The 17116-nt window shown below is 42.9% G+C and overlaps 1 protein-coding gene across 4 annotated transcripts in view; it reads left to right on the top strand.

Moving 5' to 3' along the window:
- The window catches only part of LOC115360311 (UPF0606 protein KIAA1549), a 44069-nt gene that overhangs the window by 4367 nt on the left and 22586 nt on the right, over positions 1-17116 (top strand). For all 4 annotated transcript variants that reach the window (XM_030053145.1, XM_030053146.1, XM_030053147.1 and 1 more), the window contains exons 3-8: positions 11636-13990; positions 14120-14208; positions 14871-15030; positions 15360-15490; positions 16545-16737; positions 16952-17011. In XM_030053145.1, coding sequence (XP_029909005.1) covers positions 11636-13990; positions 14120-14208; positions 14871-15030; positions 15360-15490; positions 16545-16737; positions 16952-17011 — 2988 coding nt within the window. The remainder of the gene's footprint in view (positions 1-11635; positions 13991-14119; positions 14209-14870; positions 15031-15359; positions 15491-16544; positions 16738-16951; positions 17012-17116) is intronic.

Raw genomic sequence — 17116 nt, forward strand, 5'->3', positions numbered from 1 at the left:
CTCATTAGCTGACAGCTGTCCATGTCAGACTGAATGGGTCTTTTTCAGTCTTTCCTGCTAAAACATTCAGGGCTGTCATCTGTGCTGTAGCTTTGCCTGTTCCTTAAAAAGCAGTCATGATGAAATCGCACTGAGACATCTCCTAATCCCTGAAGAATGATGATTTCACCTTCAGCTACCAGTCACAAAAAAAAAAAAAAAATCTTCTGTTTTAGACACAGTTACTTTACTTCTTTTTGAAGAAATCAGGTTATGGGATGATATGTCTAAGAAATTATTTAATCCAAACTATAAGGAAAACTCAGATCTTGTGAGGTAAAGACCTAATAAGGCTATGAAAAGGATTCATTCATCATCCTACAACGAGAAATAAAATATCAGCCAGGAAAAGGAACAATATTCAAGATTGTTTAGATTGTTATTAAATATACCAATGTACCAACATGTTAAAGCTGCCAGTCACAGCCTGTGCTGGATGCATTGGCCCCTGCTTGTTGCACAACATTACAACTTAAATCACCGCAGTACCTAACATCTACAAATCTAATTTGTCGGTAAAGCAAAAAAAATGTTATATAAAATATTAATAAATGATGTTATTCTGAACTAGGAATCTGTTAGAGGAGCTGGTTATCTTATGACAGACGGTACTTGTCATGCTTGCCAGTGGCTGTAGAGTTCACTTCATTTCATGAGCATGTTTCCATGCTGTGTTTCTGCAGTGAGGTCACTAGCGCCACAACTTGTCTGCTCCACACTCAGAAAAGCACACTTTATAGTTTCTAGGTCAAATAGAGCATGGTGACCCAGGTATAATTGTTCTACCAGACCCAACAATATAATTTCCCTGTTTCTTGCTTCCCCATTTCTTTTGCAGTCACTTTTCCTCTGTTCAATGTCAACTGAAGAAACAGATCCTTTTAACATGTAGGCCTATATAATCCTTTTTTTTTTTTTTAAAGTTTATACTCACTATCCATGAAGGGCCCTTGCAGTTTTGTCTCAAAAAAAAAAAAAAAAAAAAAAAAAAGCCCAGTTCTCAGTCTCTCTTTCTCTCTGCGCCATAGTGGCTGGCAAGGCAACTCAGCACGCCGTAGGCCAGCAAAGTCCTGGCTAATTACCAGAGCAGTCCGTTGCCATGTGAAATGTGATCGGTGTGGGATGACAATATGGCCATTCATTATTCATTAGAGCTGGGAGCCAGTTGCAGATCAATGGGCAGAACCTATCAAAAGCCAAACACCGGGTGCTGTTGCACTGGCCAGGCCTGCCGCGTGACCCAAAACATCTACGGGAAATCGGCCCAGTGGCTGACCCGGTCTACCTACACCGCATACTGACCTGCCCCTTTGAGGCCAGCATTGTTTGGCTGTATTGAGAACAGTAGAGGCTCAGTGATAGGCCAGTGATAGCGGGCGCTGTCATTTCTGAATATATGTGTAGCTGTGTGTACAGTTTTTTGTGAGAATGGCCCGCCATGGTTAGGTGTAGTGCTGAAACTCTCCGGATTGCCTCAGTCTCATCTACATAATGTTTTCCATTTGTCTGCTATTACCTGCATCATACTGGTCTGGTAGGTTGTGATGTGAAGGTGCCACAGTGTGGGCCTGTGAATGCACATCTGTTAGTGATTTTGTGTGCCCTTTTTTCTATTTTCTACCAAGGCAATTTTCCACTGCAGTTTTAGAGTCCTACAAGTGTCCAGATTTAGTATAAATATTGTTGTTGGGCTCGAAAAGTGAACGACAGTGATCCTGATAAATCAAAGACTGCAAAAGCTCTCTCGTGGGTGGTCTTTTGCCAAACATTATTACTAGTAACCATGCTATAATTGAATCATACATCAATCAATTAGCCACACTGTTTACATTTCTTGGCCCACAGTTATTGGGCTTAATCATGATTACACAAATAAAGACGACCGCTGCTGGAGGTTTAGGATGCTTGTCAATTATTAACTGTCTGTAGGTGTTTATTTCCTTGGCAGGACTGTATGATCTGTTTAGAGCGTTTCATTTGATGGGAGCTTCTGACTTCTGTGCACAAATGTCAGCTACTCTTGATGAAATCATCCTGTCTCCATCTGTAATCAACCCTGGAAAACTGAGAACTTGGTTATCTCTCTGCTACAGGCTTAGTGTGATCCAACTAATAACAGTGGGGTTAGCGGATCTTGCTGGTACTCCCCCTTAAGCCTTTTAAACAATGCAATTAATTGAACTCATCTTCTTTAATCACAAAGAAATCGCTTTGTATGTGTGCGTACAATGAGTTGTGAAGACAGCTCATCACTGTTGTGAACTTGAAATGTGCAGCGCAAAGTTCACAATTTGGCAGAAGGCAACGTGGAGGCCATATTGTGCTGAGCACAAATCACTGTTTGCTCCAGTGAACTGCTGCTGATTATTTATATATTTATCAGAGCAGATGGTGCAGTTCAGCCCGGCCTCCTTTGAGCCACTCTAGGCTAAATTGTATTTCGTGTTTTGGACCTTTCAGTGTTCCAGTGCACCACTAAGAAACCCCACAGTACGTTTTCCTCCCAGACTTAGTCTTGTACAGATATTTCCCCTCTCTGCTCCCATGCTGACTTTTGGCCCCTTTAGAAAACAGCCCCCCTCCCAAGTAAGCCTAAACTGAAGCAGTGCACGGTATTTGTTCTCCTAGGACTATAAGCGTGAGACTGGCCTGTGCTGGGAGGATTGAGGCAGAGCAGAGGAGGGTGCCGAGTGACACAGTCCTCTGGGCCTCTCTGGTTACAAGCCTTTGCCTTCCTGTCTTTCGAAGAAACTGTTTGTGTGTGCGTGTGTGTGTGTGTGTGTGTGTGTGTGTGTGTGTGTGTGTGTGTTGGGGGACCTCTCAAATCAGTTCTACAATTTTCCAGCCTGGGAATAGTGGGAAATCTTTGAAGACGCTTCGGAAATGTTTAGGTTTCTTTCGCAGGCTTTGAGTTCGAGCTAACTAAACCCTCAAGTCTGATTCTTCTCTTTCTTCCGCGATTATCTCTCTTCCTCTCTCCAGATCAGCCTCTCAAACTGCTCCCTCCCTCTCCCTCTTATCCTACTCCCTCTCTCTTTTTTTGGTCTCCCCCTTTCCCTCTTATCTGAAAATGGATTCCCTGAGGATAAAATACAAGGACCACATGAATATTTGATGAAGTACAGACATGACCTCAGTTAGGTCTCATTCTCATGCTCATTTTTGGCTAAACTGAAGGCCAACTCTCCAAATAGTAGCCTAAATACAAAGCTTTATAGTATGCTGTACCTTTGTTGACCTATTAGGTAATGGGACCAATTTGGAATAGTATGCAAACTGAATTTTTATTTACAGCCCAGACTCTGTCATTGATTTAACCCATTCTCTAATCCTAGTTTCAATATTTGATGCAAATGTGACCAATGGGTACATCGGAAAGCAGCGACAAACGCGCTCTTATATATTCAGCTGGTGTTGCTCTGTGGAGGGGCGCCTTTGCCATTTTTCTCCGAGAAAACTTTATCTAATTGAACTCCACTGATAAAAAACAATGGAATCTTTCCCATCTTAAAAGCTTCCCCGATAAACCAAACGTCAACACAGTCATGTCTTGATTGTTCGACTGCACTCGGCGTACGCAGCCCCTGCCAACTGAAAAGAGCCAGTCACGCAAGGGGCTCAGCTGAAAACAGAACCATGTGTGGGGTTGTAGTTAGCTAGCATTAATACCAAAAGACCCGTTCTTCTCCCCCTCCTCTTTTTTTTTTTTTTTTTTTTTTAATTACACAACCATTAAATGACTTTTTTTTTTGCAATAAGGAGTCTGGCAAACATAGGAAATGATATCATTAGAGGGTTCTGTAATTGGCATCTCAGGTTTCTGCACACACTTAGGACTGCATGTGTGTGTGTTTTTGGTGTGCATGCGTGTTTATGCATGTATGCTTTTGTGTGTGTGTGTATGTGTGTGTGTGTGTTTGTGAATGTTTCTGTGCTCCACAGCTGTTTGGCTGAAACCTAGCCTGTTCTTGCTCCAGTAACCTGATTCTGATAATGAAAGGTAGGGCGGTTCTTATAAAATGCTCCATATGTTAGTATTGAACAGTTCAGTGGGACCTTACTCTGTGTGAGTGTGTGTATGTGTGTGTGTGTGTGTGTGTGTTTAATTTGTCATTTTTGCAGTACTATACTGAGACGCAGACAGCAGACAGCCTGTAGCTCCAAAGCGCTGTCTCTTCCAGTTGGAAAATGAGGCTCCTTGTGCTCACACCAGGCAAATCAGTCTGTCATATTTGGGCTTCATCTCAACACTCGTATAAATGTGGACGGAGGCAGAACACCCTCTTTGTCCTTTTCGTTTTCCCCAAATGCTGCTGCCAACACCGTTATAATGTCTGTCAACCTGCGAATGCCCCAGTATTTCTCCATGTTAAAAGACACAGCTTCAGTTTAGAGGTTTTGGTCGTTTGCTTCCTCTCTCTCTATATATATATATTTAAACATGAGGATCTTGGTTCTGGGTGAGTAAACTAGACCAGAGAATGGGATTTGCCATGATTCAGTGCCAGACTTCCACAAAGTGCCGGCTGCAGACAGGCCTTATCAGGTTAACTGTGTTTCAAGCCGCGGGATCAGTAGTCATGAGAGAAGGGCTAGTCGAAATCACATTTTGTCTCACTTGCAAAATTTATTGAGTTTGTCCTAGCGGGCTGTATCCTTCTCATCACAAAATACATTAATACAGAAAAATCTGTGTGGCTTGTTGTGTACAAGCTATTAATGTTCTCTGGTGCATAGTGTGGCTCACACCAGTTTTATCAAATGTAAACTATTATGTGTAAAAATATTTGTGCATGGTCGATTATTAAACCTTTTTTTTTTTTTTTTTTGATTAACTGATCAAAAATACAGAGCCCTTATAAGATCTTACAATTATTAATTCGTCTGACCAGCAGCCAAAAAATCCCAAAGGTTTCATTTTGTCATAAGAAACGAAAAAAGCAAGCAAATCTTAGCATTTGTGAAGCTGTAACCAGTAACTGCTTCCTATTCTCACTTGAAAATGACTAAAATGACCACTTGATTATCAAAATTGGAACTGATTTTTTTTTTTTTTTTTAATTTTTAATTGACCTATTGTCAAATTGTTTCAGTAATACTGGCTTGCTTGCATCAAATGTGGCCAAAAAAAAAAAATCTGTGAATTAAAAGTAAGATTCAGAACAAAGAAAATGAAACAATGAAAACATAACTTGATTTATTTCAGCTATATGTAAGTGTTGGTATTCATTTCATGCTGTTTTCGTCAGTCTCCAGGCAGTGTGGTTTGGCTTGTTTCACGGGGACATGGGAAAGAGATGTAATAAATACAACCGGCAAATGCAAAGCACACGTCTTGTCCTCAGTGTGAAGTATCACCCCCCCCCCCCGATCCAACTCATTTGGCTGTTGCATCACATGAAACATGGCAGGAGCAGCGGATGTAAAATTCCTCGTCTTTGGCTCCGCTTTAAGGGAGAGACTGTTCGCTGTGAAGGCTCGAACAAAAAAGTAAATGGGAGCCAGTAAAACATTAATGTGATACTGATCGGGAGATCAACAGCCTCACATAGGAAAGAAAAAAAAAAACCTCTCTTCTGCTGTCTTTCTCTGCATTGAATTCTAATCAAAGCATTTAGTTGATGGACCTTCAGAGATTATGACCAGAGATATACCACCGAGGTTCTCTGGTGATCCCATTTGAATGTGGTCCCTGATCCATCCCGACTAAATGGATTAGTCCTATATGCCTTCAGTTTTGTCTGTCTCCTGCACAGTCTGTCTACCTTGCACCGTCTTTTTATTGCATTGTAGGGATGAAAGAGGCCTTATTTTGATTTTTATAAAGGACTATCAGATCAGCCACCAGCAGTCATAATCCCTCTGTTGTGAGAATCCTTTTTACGTGATTGCTGGCATTGATCCACGCCTGAAAACAGACAGAGAACCAAACCAAGCCCCAAGACAGACAGCCCCCTTTTTCGGTGCATCATCTACTAAAATGTGGCCAAATTTACTCCCTTTGAGTATAATATTTTGGATGGAAATCTATGAACAAGGTTACAGCAAGGATGTGCGGCAGAAGAGCAGGGAAAGTAGCAAAATGCAAAAACGAAATGCCTCATGCTCCGAGCCACCTGCCATCCACCGCTGTGCGTCGTGTGACCGATGAATTAGAGGTAATGAGGAGTTAAAACGACTCCTTCTTGTTATCTGCACAGAGGGCTCACAGTAAATGGCAAGACTTGTAGGATTTGTTAACTTGTCAGTTTGGCCGAATGCAAATGTAGCATGGTGCACGTACAAGGCAGCTATTCATTAGACCTAGTCTAAGCTAAAAAGACACATCAAGGCCTGGTGAGCGGAAATAGAATCTCATTAGACCGGGATTTTTCATGTAATGAATAAATTAAATTCCCCCTGCATTAATTCCTGAATGTTGTCAGACTCTAATGAAACTGTACCTTATTTTTACAGTCGTATATATTTCATGGTGGATGGCACTGACTGGGTAATATAACTTTTTTGTGAGGACACGCTGGATAATAATTCATTCTTTATTTAAACGAATTACTCATCTGCAAGTACAAGACTATATTTAGGCCAATCAATTTGCATGTCTGTTACCAACTAGACGCCCAGCATATTCATCTCTTTGAGTGACCACAAATGCCTTAAACAACCTGACCCTGTTTCTGTTCCAGGAGGGGTGAACGCGAGTGACTGAGAGAGTAAGATTAGGGAGGGAAAATCATACTGGGGCGCTCTCGGTTTGGTGAAGTAAACACTTGACATTCGCGCTGTTGTGACCTGATGTTTGAACGTGGCTCTCCGTAGGGCTCGCAGTGCCTGGTTACAGCGACAGGCCCAGCAATGAGTGGCCAGTCGAGTGTGACGCTCGTGTTTCTGGGGACAGGTGGCAGCGCCGCTCAGTCTTCAAACCCTTTGTCAGTTATTGCCTACTGTAATGTCAGCTCCAAGTCATCCCTCTCTCTCTCCCTCTCTCTCTCTCTCTCTCTGTCTGCCTGGCTGCTGTCTGTTGCACTGCGCTCTGCTTGCCATTACCTCAGATAAGCCTCGAACTAGTGAGACCACACGTGCTTAATTATTGAAAACAAGCAGCAGGCCTTAGTTATGATCAGTCTTCTGTTCAGCTGTAATTATTTTTTTCTTGTTGGTGTTTTCTTGCCGTTGCTTACTTTTCTAAATGTAGCCACAGAGGTGGTCAGGCCATCCGTCAAAGCTCAAGCCAAGATCAAGCCGCACAAAGGGTTCAGTGCGACGTGATGGCGTACGCGGTGAAACAAAGAGAGAGGGGCGGCAGCATAGATGAGATGTAACGTGTCTGTGTATTGAAGGCTATCACCAGTGGCTTTAAATGCCTTAAAGGGGTTTGTCTTCATCTCCTGTCCCAGCAGCATCCCAGTATTGTTTCAGAGTCCATTATCTCTCTGTCTTCCCCTTTACATGAGCTTTTTCCTTTTGGGGTACATTTTTGGCCTGAGCTAAACGCCAATCGTTGGTAATTGAATCATAATTTTTCCCCTTAATCACCACTTCATTATTAGTGTGATGATTATCATCATCATTGTTGTCTCAGCGACGGATCTCTGGCGTAATATGACTTTCAAACACCAACCAATCAAACCACCTGCCAATAATTGTGTTTGTCTCAATTAGCTGGGTGCTTTGTTAACCATCCGTGCATGTCTAATTGTCCTAATTGTGACAGTAAATGAATTAGTTCCTCACTGTGGCTCTGTGCTGAGGTGAGGTGACATTTCGGGGCCACGTACACCAGCATGACCTCGAAACACAGTCACCCTACGAATCTTGTCTGTTTGTTGTCCTCCATGACTGAGGATCAGGGAAGGGCCTGTGGATTGGGCCCTGTCCACCCTTCCTGTCCATCATGTGCAATTCCTCAGCTTCTGCTGGCCTGTTTTGGGCAAAACTTGGGGGAATAATGGATTTTGAAACTAAGCTTCACGCTCAACATCTCGGACACTCTTGGGTCAGTTTTATTGAACCTTATATTGATATCGAGCATCTACAAAATGAAACTGATTGGCCTGCCACAGCAGCACCACCAGGCTTAAAAGTCAAGCTTCAAGCAGAAAAGTCCCAGACACCAGACATTGTAAATTAAATAATAAAAATAATAATAAATTTACCCAGGGCAGCTTGCATTAGTCATGGAGGACATCATGTGGAGTTTGTTTTCATTTATTTATTCATAACATGTAATTTGTGTATGTATAGGCTAGATGTGTACAGTCAAATGCAAAGTCAGGTGCAGGGTTGGTTGATATATTGCAGGATACTGTAAGTGGAGCAGCACACACTCTTAAGCATGCACAAACATTTCCCATCCAGCTGAGATTTTAAAGCCAGCATACAGAGTCTACCTATCTTTTGAAGACTTATCAGATCATAGGGCACCAAAAACTCTATTGTGGGCTGTCCTGTTCATGTGCCCTTCATGCTGTTAGTAATATCTTTGCACAGAATTCAAGAATTAGTCCATGAATGAACTGCCTGTATCGCTTTGTCCTGCCCCTTCAATCAGTACAGGCAACTAAATGTTGCCAGTCTCCTCTATTTATACAGTATTTTCCTCCTATTAATGAGAAAGAGGTTACGGTTGTCCAGCTGCATGTGTGTGTGTGTGTGCCACTGTGTGCTTGTGTGTGCCCAGCTGTGCACTGCTTCACTGAGGGTTCAAGCACTTGGCACAACATACTGGGAGCTGTGTGGCAGTTTGGCGAGTGTGCAGTGCAGACCAGCCTGGAGAAAAGAAACTTTTTCTCCCCAAGTTCTTTCCAAGAGGCTCTGTTGTAATAGCATGTTAAGTCAATTAAGGCACCAGTCTAGGTTATAATTAAGTTGGGTGTTTCCTCCTGGGCGAAGCCAAAAGCTGTCTCCCTCAGATACATGAAGTGATGCAGTAAACTGAAGATGGCGTTCCAGAGGTATATTCTTTCTTGTTGATGCCTTTTATAAATGATCTGTTCTGTGCTCCCGGTGTTTAAAAATAGCCCTCTCCCTCAGCTGATGCTGTGGTTATTTTCAAGTGTGTATGATTCTACTGAACTTCTGTACACTACAAAGAACACCAACATGACAGGCGGTTTGCTGAGTCACTATGTAGAGACGGTTGGTGGCTTGCTTGTGGCAATGCCAAGTATGGCTCCTCTGCTCAGGACACAGTTTCCAGGCCAAATTCAAGACATGATATGTGTGTTAAGCTTGTTCAACCAAATTGTTGTATTTTTCCTCCTTTGTGCGCTTATGTTTAGGCCTAAGCTTGCAAAATATCAAATCTAGACACAAGGCTCATGTTGATTATCTGGATCCTCCTGAACAATGAGATAGAATCTGACTTAGTGGAAGCACATTAACTCTCCTGCCTTATTTGTCCAGTCTGTCTAACATCAGCTCTTGTGTCACGATATTGTGGAGGCGGCCTTGTTTCAAGGTTTTCTCTAGCAGAACCACAAGGCTTCCACTATGACTTTGAATATGATGTTTATGGAAAATTAATAGAACGCATTTGAAACGATAAATGAGGCAAACTGATACAGCTCCTTGGAACCGTCTGAAGGTCTGTTGCTGTGAATTATTTAAGCACTGATTCGTGGCACTGGCAGCCTCTTCCGTCAGCTCATATAGCCTTTCTCACACACGTGTGTTAGAGCGTTACCGTCTTGTGTAATCAAGGCAGTTGACCAATTAAATCATGCATGATATGCAAGTCATGCAATATGGAGAAAAAAAGCCTTCAGCAATCTTGTCTCAAGTTAAGTCGGAAATACTCTGCATCATCAAATCCACTCTGGCCATTATTGCATTAGCTTGCACAAAATGTCATTCTGATTTTGCCTTGTTTAATATCAACCTTGTGGAGTGTTTTGTGTAAGAGATAGAGCTGCTGTCAAATGATGGGAAATAACAACATCACTCCAAGGTCAGACTCCAGGACATATAAAAAAAAAAGCAAGAGATGGCCTCGCTGGAGTGCCCAGGCAATTTAGGCTGTGAGCCAGAATTACCAATCACTAATTTTGAAACATATGGTCCATGCATGCAATTCAGCATATTTTTGACCTCACAAATAGAATTATGGAAAACATCATCCCCTAATAAGTGCCGTCATAGGCTACATTTTCTCACAATTTGGATTAACTACATAATAATGAAAGAACCTTTCTGATCATGCTTCCAAGGTATAGATTAACATGGTCTTTTTGTCATAGTATATTAGCCTGTGACTCCTTGCTTTATTGGCTTTTTGTGCAGGATTGATTGTTCCATTTTGTAGCCACTTTAGCAAATGGTGCATTAGTTAGACTAGTGCCCAGGCCCAAGGCCGGATAATGATTTTTCTAATAAGTTAACAAGCGCAGATTGAAGTGGTAAACGTTGGTTGGTTGCGCTTTGTTTTGTGCATGAATGCCGCAGCTGAGGATTCATGTACAATGAGCTGGTTGAATAACTGGTGTTTTGTGGTAAATAATACGGTCCGTTTCACATATCTCAAATTCCGCCTGGTATCACTGGTTACAGTTTCAGAGTTTGTCAATAGGATATTGATTATCTAAATGTAGGCCAAGGTTATAAGATCATAAGCCATAACCCCTCCACTGCAGCTTTATCACACAGACTCAGTGCAGTAGCCCGCTGTGCTGTATAGTCTATTCATCATTCTGTAACCTTTGCTCCAGAGGTGAGCAACATGCGAAAATGACTCATATCATGATAAATGGTAATCCTATAAAATGTCCTTGTGGGTAGTTCCGCTCATTAATTTGTTTGTTATTGATTCAAGGCACATTTCACTGATCAATGCTTTGGGACTGTTGGGAGGTAGCGTACCCTAACTAGGACCCATGGAGGCTAACACATTTCATACCAAAGTTAGCTGATGTAATATCACTGTTGTTTATAACCAGTAGTATGGCATATTTTACAGTATGGTGCCTGCCTGTCTGACTTCACAGGCGCACAGTATTTGATTCAGTCTGTTGTGATGTTTGGTCTCATCCTGCCATTCTGTTGGACCATTTGGCTACAGTCTATTTTTACTTTGAGAAGTGATAGATGGTTTCCTGGTCATTTTCAAAAGGGTGATTTTTGCCAAAGCTGGATACAGTGTAGGCGCTATGAATGGTGCAAAAAATGGACTATTCAAGCAAATGTCAGAGACGAGAGTGACAGGGCAATGTGTGAGATTTTCACATTGCCAGAGCCATGTAACATTTCAGAAATCCAAAACAAAGCAAATTATTTTTTATACCTTTTTCACCAAGAATACGTTACATCTCCCTGGTGAAGAAAAGAGATTAGCCCTTATTTCAGTACACACACACACACGTCTATATATATATGTATATATATATATATATAGACGTGTGTGTGTGTGTGTTGTTTTTGTAATGAAGCAAAACAGTCCCTATATTGTTGAATAAGATAATAGATTACATTGGAGTGTGTGAATGATAGCAGTTCATACAAGTAGATTAACCACAATGTGGGCAAACTGTACATTGGTAACCATGAATCTGTTTTTTTTTTTCTTATTCAATGCTGAACTTGATCATTTTTTTGTCTTTACCAGATGAGCCTCAGATCGACTCCACCGACAGATCTCTTCAGAATGGTCCAAGTTGGACAGGACCATCACCATCAGCCTTACCAGTCCCACACATGGCCTTTGGGAATCCAGACTCCACTGCAGCAACAAAATCTGCCCCTTCACCTGGTGCCCAGCCATCCAGTCTCACACTAAACTACGATGCTAGGACTGTGGACACTGTGCTTTTTCAGCAGGGCCGTTTACCCTCTCAAAACACTAAATCCCTCACCTCGAGTGACCTCCTTGCTGAAGGACCAGAACCTCTTTCCACTCCCCCTTTAAGCCCATCAGAGCTTGTGTTGGGGCATAGCCCACAATTTGAGGCGCCGGCTAGACTTACCAGAGAATTGAAGCTGGCTAGGTCGAATACTGCCATGCTACCTTCCTCTCAAAATCCTCTGACAGTACCAGAGCTACAGCCCCGGTCAAATACATCCAAAACATCATTAAATCGCTCTGTTCTTACAAGTTCAACAAGACCACAGCTTGTTACTGTTAACCCTGACCAGAGACCTCTAGATATACCTCCATTGGCTTCCAGCAAGCATAAGGAAGGTGAATCAGAGCAGACACTGGCAATCATGACCTCACTTCCTGTTCGACCTCTCGAGCCCCCTAAACTTCTTGCCGCAGATGTGTCTCACAGTCCAGACTATTTCTTTTCTGAACCCAAGTTGCCTGTGAAGCCCTCAAGTAAAGTCCTGGATGTGAACCAGCTGAGCCCCAGCAGAGTCCCCATGCAGCAGAGCGACCCAGCATATGGGGTCCACATGCTCCGCAACCCAGCACCTGAGATTCTGGCCCATAACTATGTGCCTTTCATCAGCCCCCACCCTACAGCAGCTTCATCTGAACCCACTGAGGCCTTTTCGGAGGATTTCTTTCCTACCAACACCATGGATGTGGACTGGGGGTCTGGAGACTACATGGAAACCATGTCATTCTTGGGTTCAGAGGGAGATGACTATTCTCTGGTCACCAACTTGCCCTCTGACATGTATGATCTTGAGGACTCCACAGAAAGCTATGACACATCCTTCCCTTCTAGAGTTGGGGTAATCCCTTCCTCCATGCACCCTCATCATATCTCACCTTCTCCAAGCCTCATGACAGCCTATAGCTCCGTTGCTCCTCCTACATCCATCCATCCCTCCTCTTTTTCCTCCTCAGCTCACCACACACTTGAGCCTACTCCCACAGCTCAGAGTGACATAGGTGAGGCCTCAGATGTAGACTGGTCAGATACCTTAACCATTGAACCAACTGATCTCCTCTTACCTGACATGAACAGCTTGGAGTATTACACAACTCAGTTGACTAAGGAGAACAATAGTTCAGATACTGGAGCTGAACACAGGGGGAACATTACCACCACAAGGCATTTGTCTCCAGTATCCATCCATGCGACACAGATTTTGGCCACCAGCACCGTCACTGTGGAACCAAGTCACATGCTGACTGCTGTGTTAGGACGAGAGGAACCTCAGCCCACCGATAACACCACCTGGATTGAAGATGAGTCCTCCAGTGATCTATCAGGCTTTGACGCTCTCAATGAAACAATCACAGTACACGCCACAGAGGAGACCATTAAGCAGGTCAATTTCTCTGAGCCTTTTGTGGATCCCTCCATAGCACAAACCAATTTCTTGGACCTTTCCTCCTCTGTCTTGGGTAGTAAAGTGTCCACCACAATATGGTCAAGCCCCACACCCACACCAGTTGCTGGGCTGGACAGCATCGCCTTAACAACGTCTGTCCTCCCCAGCTCAGCAGTCTTGCAGTCAGATGATGTAATTTCCTCCACCTCTTGGACCGATGTCCATTGGTTTATTACTGAATCTGTCCTCCATAGCACCATTCACATCACTCCTGTCTTAACTCCGACCACAGCTTTTTCCGCTGTCCCCACTGAACCTGCTGCCAATGCCACTGCTTTTTCATCAGAAATAACTCCCAGAATCACTACTATTACAACTGAACTGACTCCTAATATCACCTCAGTTTCAGTTGAACCTACAACTAATAATACTGCGGTACCCCCTATCATGGTGGGCGACCAGGGGGTGACTGAAGCAGGAACAGACAGCTCAGCTACAGTGAACTTGAGCCCTGCCAGCACTGTTGCTAACAGAACCTCTGCTATACCCAGTACTGCACTCCCCTCAACTGCCACTGCTACTTCTCGTCAAACTACCGCTAGGACTACCGCTACTGCTAAAGCTTCCACTACTCTCAGCTTAATGTCCACTGCCAGCAGCAAGAGTCCCACTACAGCACCAACATCAAGGCAGTACCTCTGCAACACTGACAAGCCTGCTTATTTAGTCAAAATTGGTAAGTTTGAGATGAGATGTCAATCATCTGAAGTTCAATTTTATGTGCCAACTGCTTTGAAACATACAGTTACAAATTCTTTTATAAAGAGACAAGACCATAACCACTAGCTTCTGTTTTCCTCTGAAGGTTTCGCCTCTGGGGTCACTGTTGGATATGCCAAATCCCAAGTCAGAGACATCTTGAAGAGTGAATTCAACAGATCAGTTGAGCTGCAGGTAAATTAATTATACACCATCAGCATTGGGGTTTAGACATTTTGCGTGACTTTAACAGTAGACAGCTTGCAAGGTGCCAGCCTTTGATGGCATTTTGTGGTTTGCTCTCCTCACCTGAGAAGATTAAGATTAACCTGTGAAAGAGGGAACAGAAAAGACAGTGGCAACAAGCTGCGGATATGCTCGGATGGTACAGTACGGCAAAGTAAAGTAAAGTAAAACTGCAAGGTGATATTATGCTCAATGGGCTGTTTATACGTTATTAGAAAGCAGAAACTGCTGAAGAGGTGTTTTACACTATTCACTGAGTTTTAATCAAGCTGGAGTTGAAATGGCTGCACTATGGTGTAATGACCTTCAGACTTGGCATGTGTGCTGATGGAGAAAGAGTGTTTGTCTGTGTGATTATGAGTATCCGAGTGTGGTGCAGATGAACCAGTAAGGCCAGGCCACTTTGTGAGTTTCCTTATCTCTGGTTCTGTAATAAACAAACCACAGGAGGAGTTGTACCAAGACTCCTTTACTCACAAGAAACACAGTGACCTTCAAACACACTAACATCAGCTGCTTATGAAATACAACCTAATTAAACGAGAATGATGGATTCTTATCTGTGGGGCCGAGCGTTGTTATAACATATGTCTTTGTTGTATCCTTTGAAGGTTGTGGACCCCCCTCCTAAGTTTGTGTTTCGGGCAGTGTCTGGTCCAGTTGTGTACACGGCCATATCTGTCATCAATGCCCTAAGAAGGTCTGGACGCCGCTTTCTGTCTGTGTCTCCCAGCTGGACCATACCAGATCATAAATACCAAGTTCACACAGGTGACAAAGCTATCTTTCAGCCTTGCTATGGAAATCCAGAAGCACTAAACCATTGACTATAGCATTTCATAATAACTCTACAACATGCAAAATAGTGTGTAATTGTCATCATACATGTTTAGTGGCTGTGTAGCATTTTTAGGCTGTTGTTCCACCATTAAGATGAAACTTTTTGGAGAATCCTGCAATGCTAATGGAAAATATATGCAAGTTGGTGTGATTTCGACAGTGACTAACACCATGGGTGTGATTGCAGTCAGGAGAAATAAATGCATTTTACTGGTTCAGAACTAGCTCTAAAACTCTTTTTGTCTCTGCCCTTTGTGCAGTGATACAGTTTGTGCCCAGTCACATAGATGTGCGGGTATGCAACTTCACCGAGCGCATTGAACGAGGCCTGACCATGGCATTTGCAGAAGTGCGTCGGCGCTCTCAGGTGTCAACTAACTTCACAGTGCAGGTGAGTGGGACCGAGAGGGAGGGAGACCTTGAGCTTGCTCACAAAACAAGCATTTCAGCTGAGATGTATTCATTAGGTCTCACTTCATTCTTGTCTGTCACCCCAGAGCCCAGTGAGTTTGCAGCTGTTGTCTTGAGTCTTCTTTATCATAGCCCTATTTTGTCAGAGGTGCTCGGATCAGGTGTTGTACCATTGCATTTCCCTTAAAAGTGACATATCCTTGTAGAACTGGACTGGAAATGGGAAGGCCAGTTAATTTGTGAGAAATTCTGGGTTTGTTCAAGTGAGCTTATGATGTCCCCATATGCCCCCGTTGATTGAGATGAACCTAGATTGCCCCCGGCCATTGTTCCAGTGCAGGACTGTGATTGCTGCAGAATTGGCTGGCTTTGATTTGATCAGGGGAAAGCTCAGCATCAGGAGCTGTTCTATTTAATTACAATTGTTGGGCCTTTGGGATTTCAGCAAAAGACTACTGACATATACAGTACTGGGGGTGGGGGGATGGGGGTTAGTAGTATAATTTTGGTGATGTCCCGGCCAGTCTGGGAAAAAACACTGGCCACTTACAGAGTTTGGTGTTATGGATTCAGCCTCATGCTGTAGTTGTTGAGTATCAAGGCAGCTTACTGTTTCTGAAGAAAAAAGCTTATCTGGCTGTGGTCAGTGGGTTCACCCTTATAAACCAGACTTTTGTGTTGGCCTACAGTTTCACATAATCCTATTACATTGATAGTTTACATAGATACTAAGCCTGTAGTATAAGCCTATAGTATAAAGATAGTCTCTTGTAGTTAGAATAAATGAAAAGATTAGATCAAGCGTCTGTTACAGCATGAAAAATGACTTTTATGAACAACTAGTAAACTGTTCCCTGCCTCAGACTCCTCTACTGTCGTGTCCTACTTTCCAGTCACGAAGGCCAGTCATTGTTAAATTTCTAACTTCACTTAACTTTTTCAATGCTTTTCCAGATTTTTTTTTTTGACAACACTATAGAAAATGTGCTTAGTCTGTCCATTGAACGCTACTTTTGTGTCTAATTATGTTTCAGATTGTAAACATTACCATGGCTGCTCCTAAATATCAGGAGCAACGCCTAGCCAAAGACCCGGTGGATATCACCTTTGCAATTCGTGGAACCAGGGGTTATCTAATGGGGTCAGAGGTCAGCAACTTTCTGATGAAGCTCACCATGGTGGAGTTCAGCTACTACATGGGCTTCCCTGTGCTTCAGATTGCTGAGCGTGAGTACCATTAGGTTATCTCAGTGTATTTTAGCAATCTAATCATTTTTACCTCCTTACAGTTGTGCCATGATTGTTACTGCATCTCCTTTTTTGTCTTCTATTGCTTGTTTCTTCTGATCATGTCGATAGCCTTCGTTCAAGTCAGCCCTAATGAGAAATTTGGTTAAACTTTCACTCTACTGATACACCGTCTTTTCCTCTTTTCCAACAGCCTTCCATTACCCGGAGTTAAACACCACCCAGCTGCTTCGATCCTCCTGGGTTAGAACAGGTACGATTTAAACTTTAAGGACAGTGAAATGCTCTTAAAAGTACCTGAATTTTAAGGGACTTTGTGCTGATACTTCATATCTGTGTGTGTCCGTGTGTGTGTGCG

Source organism: Myripristis murdjan, chromosome 6, assembly GCF_902150065.1.
Source record: "Myripristis murdjan chromosome 6, fMyrMur1.1, whole genome shotgun sequence".
NCBI lineage: Eukaryota > Metazoa > Chordata > Actinopteri > Holocentriformes > Holocentridae > Myripristis > Myripristis murdjan.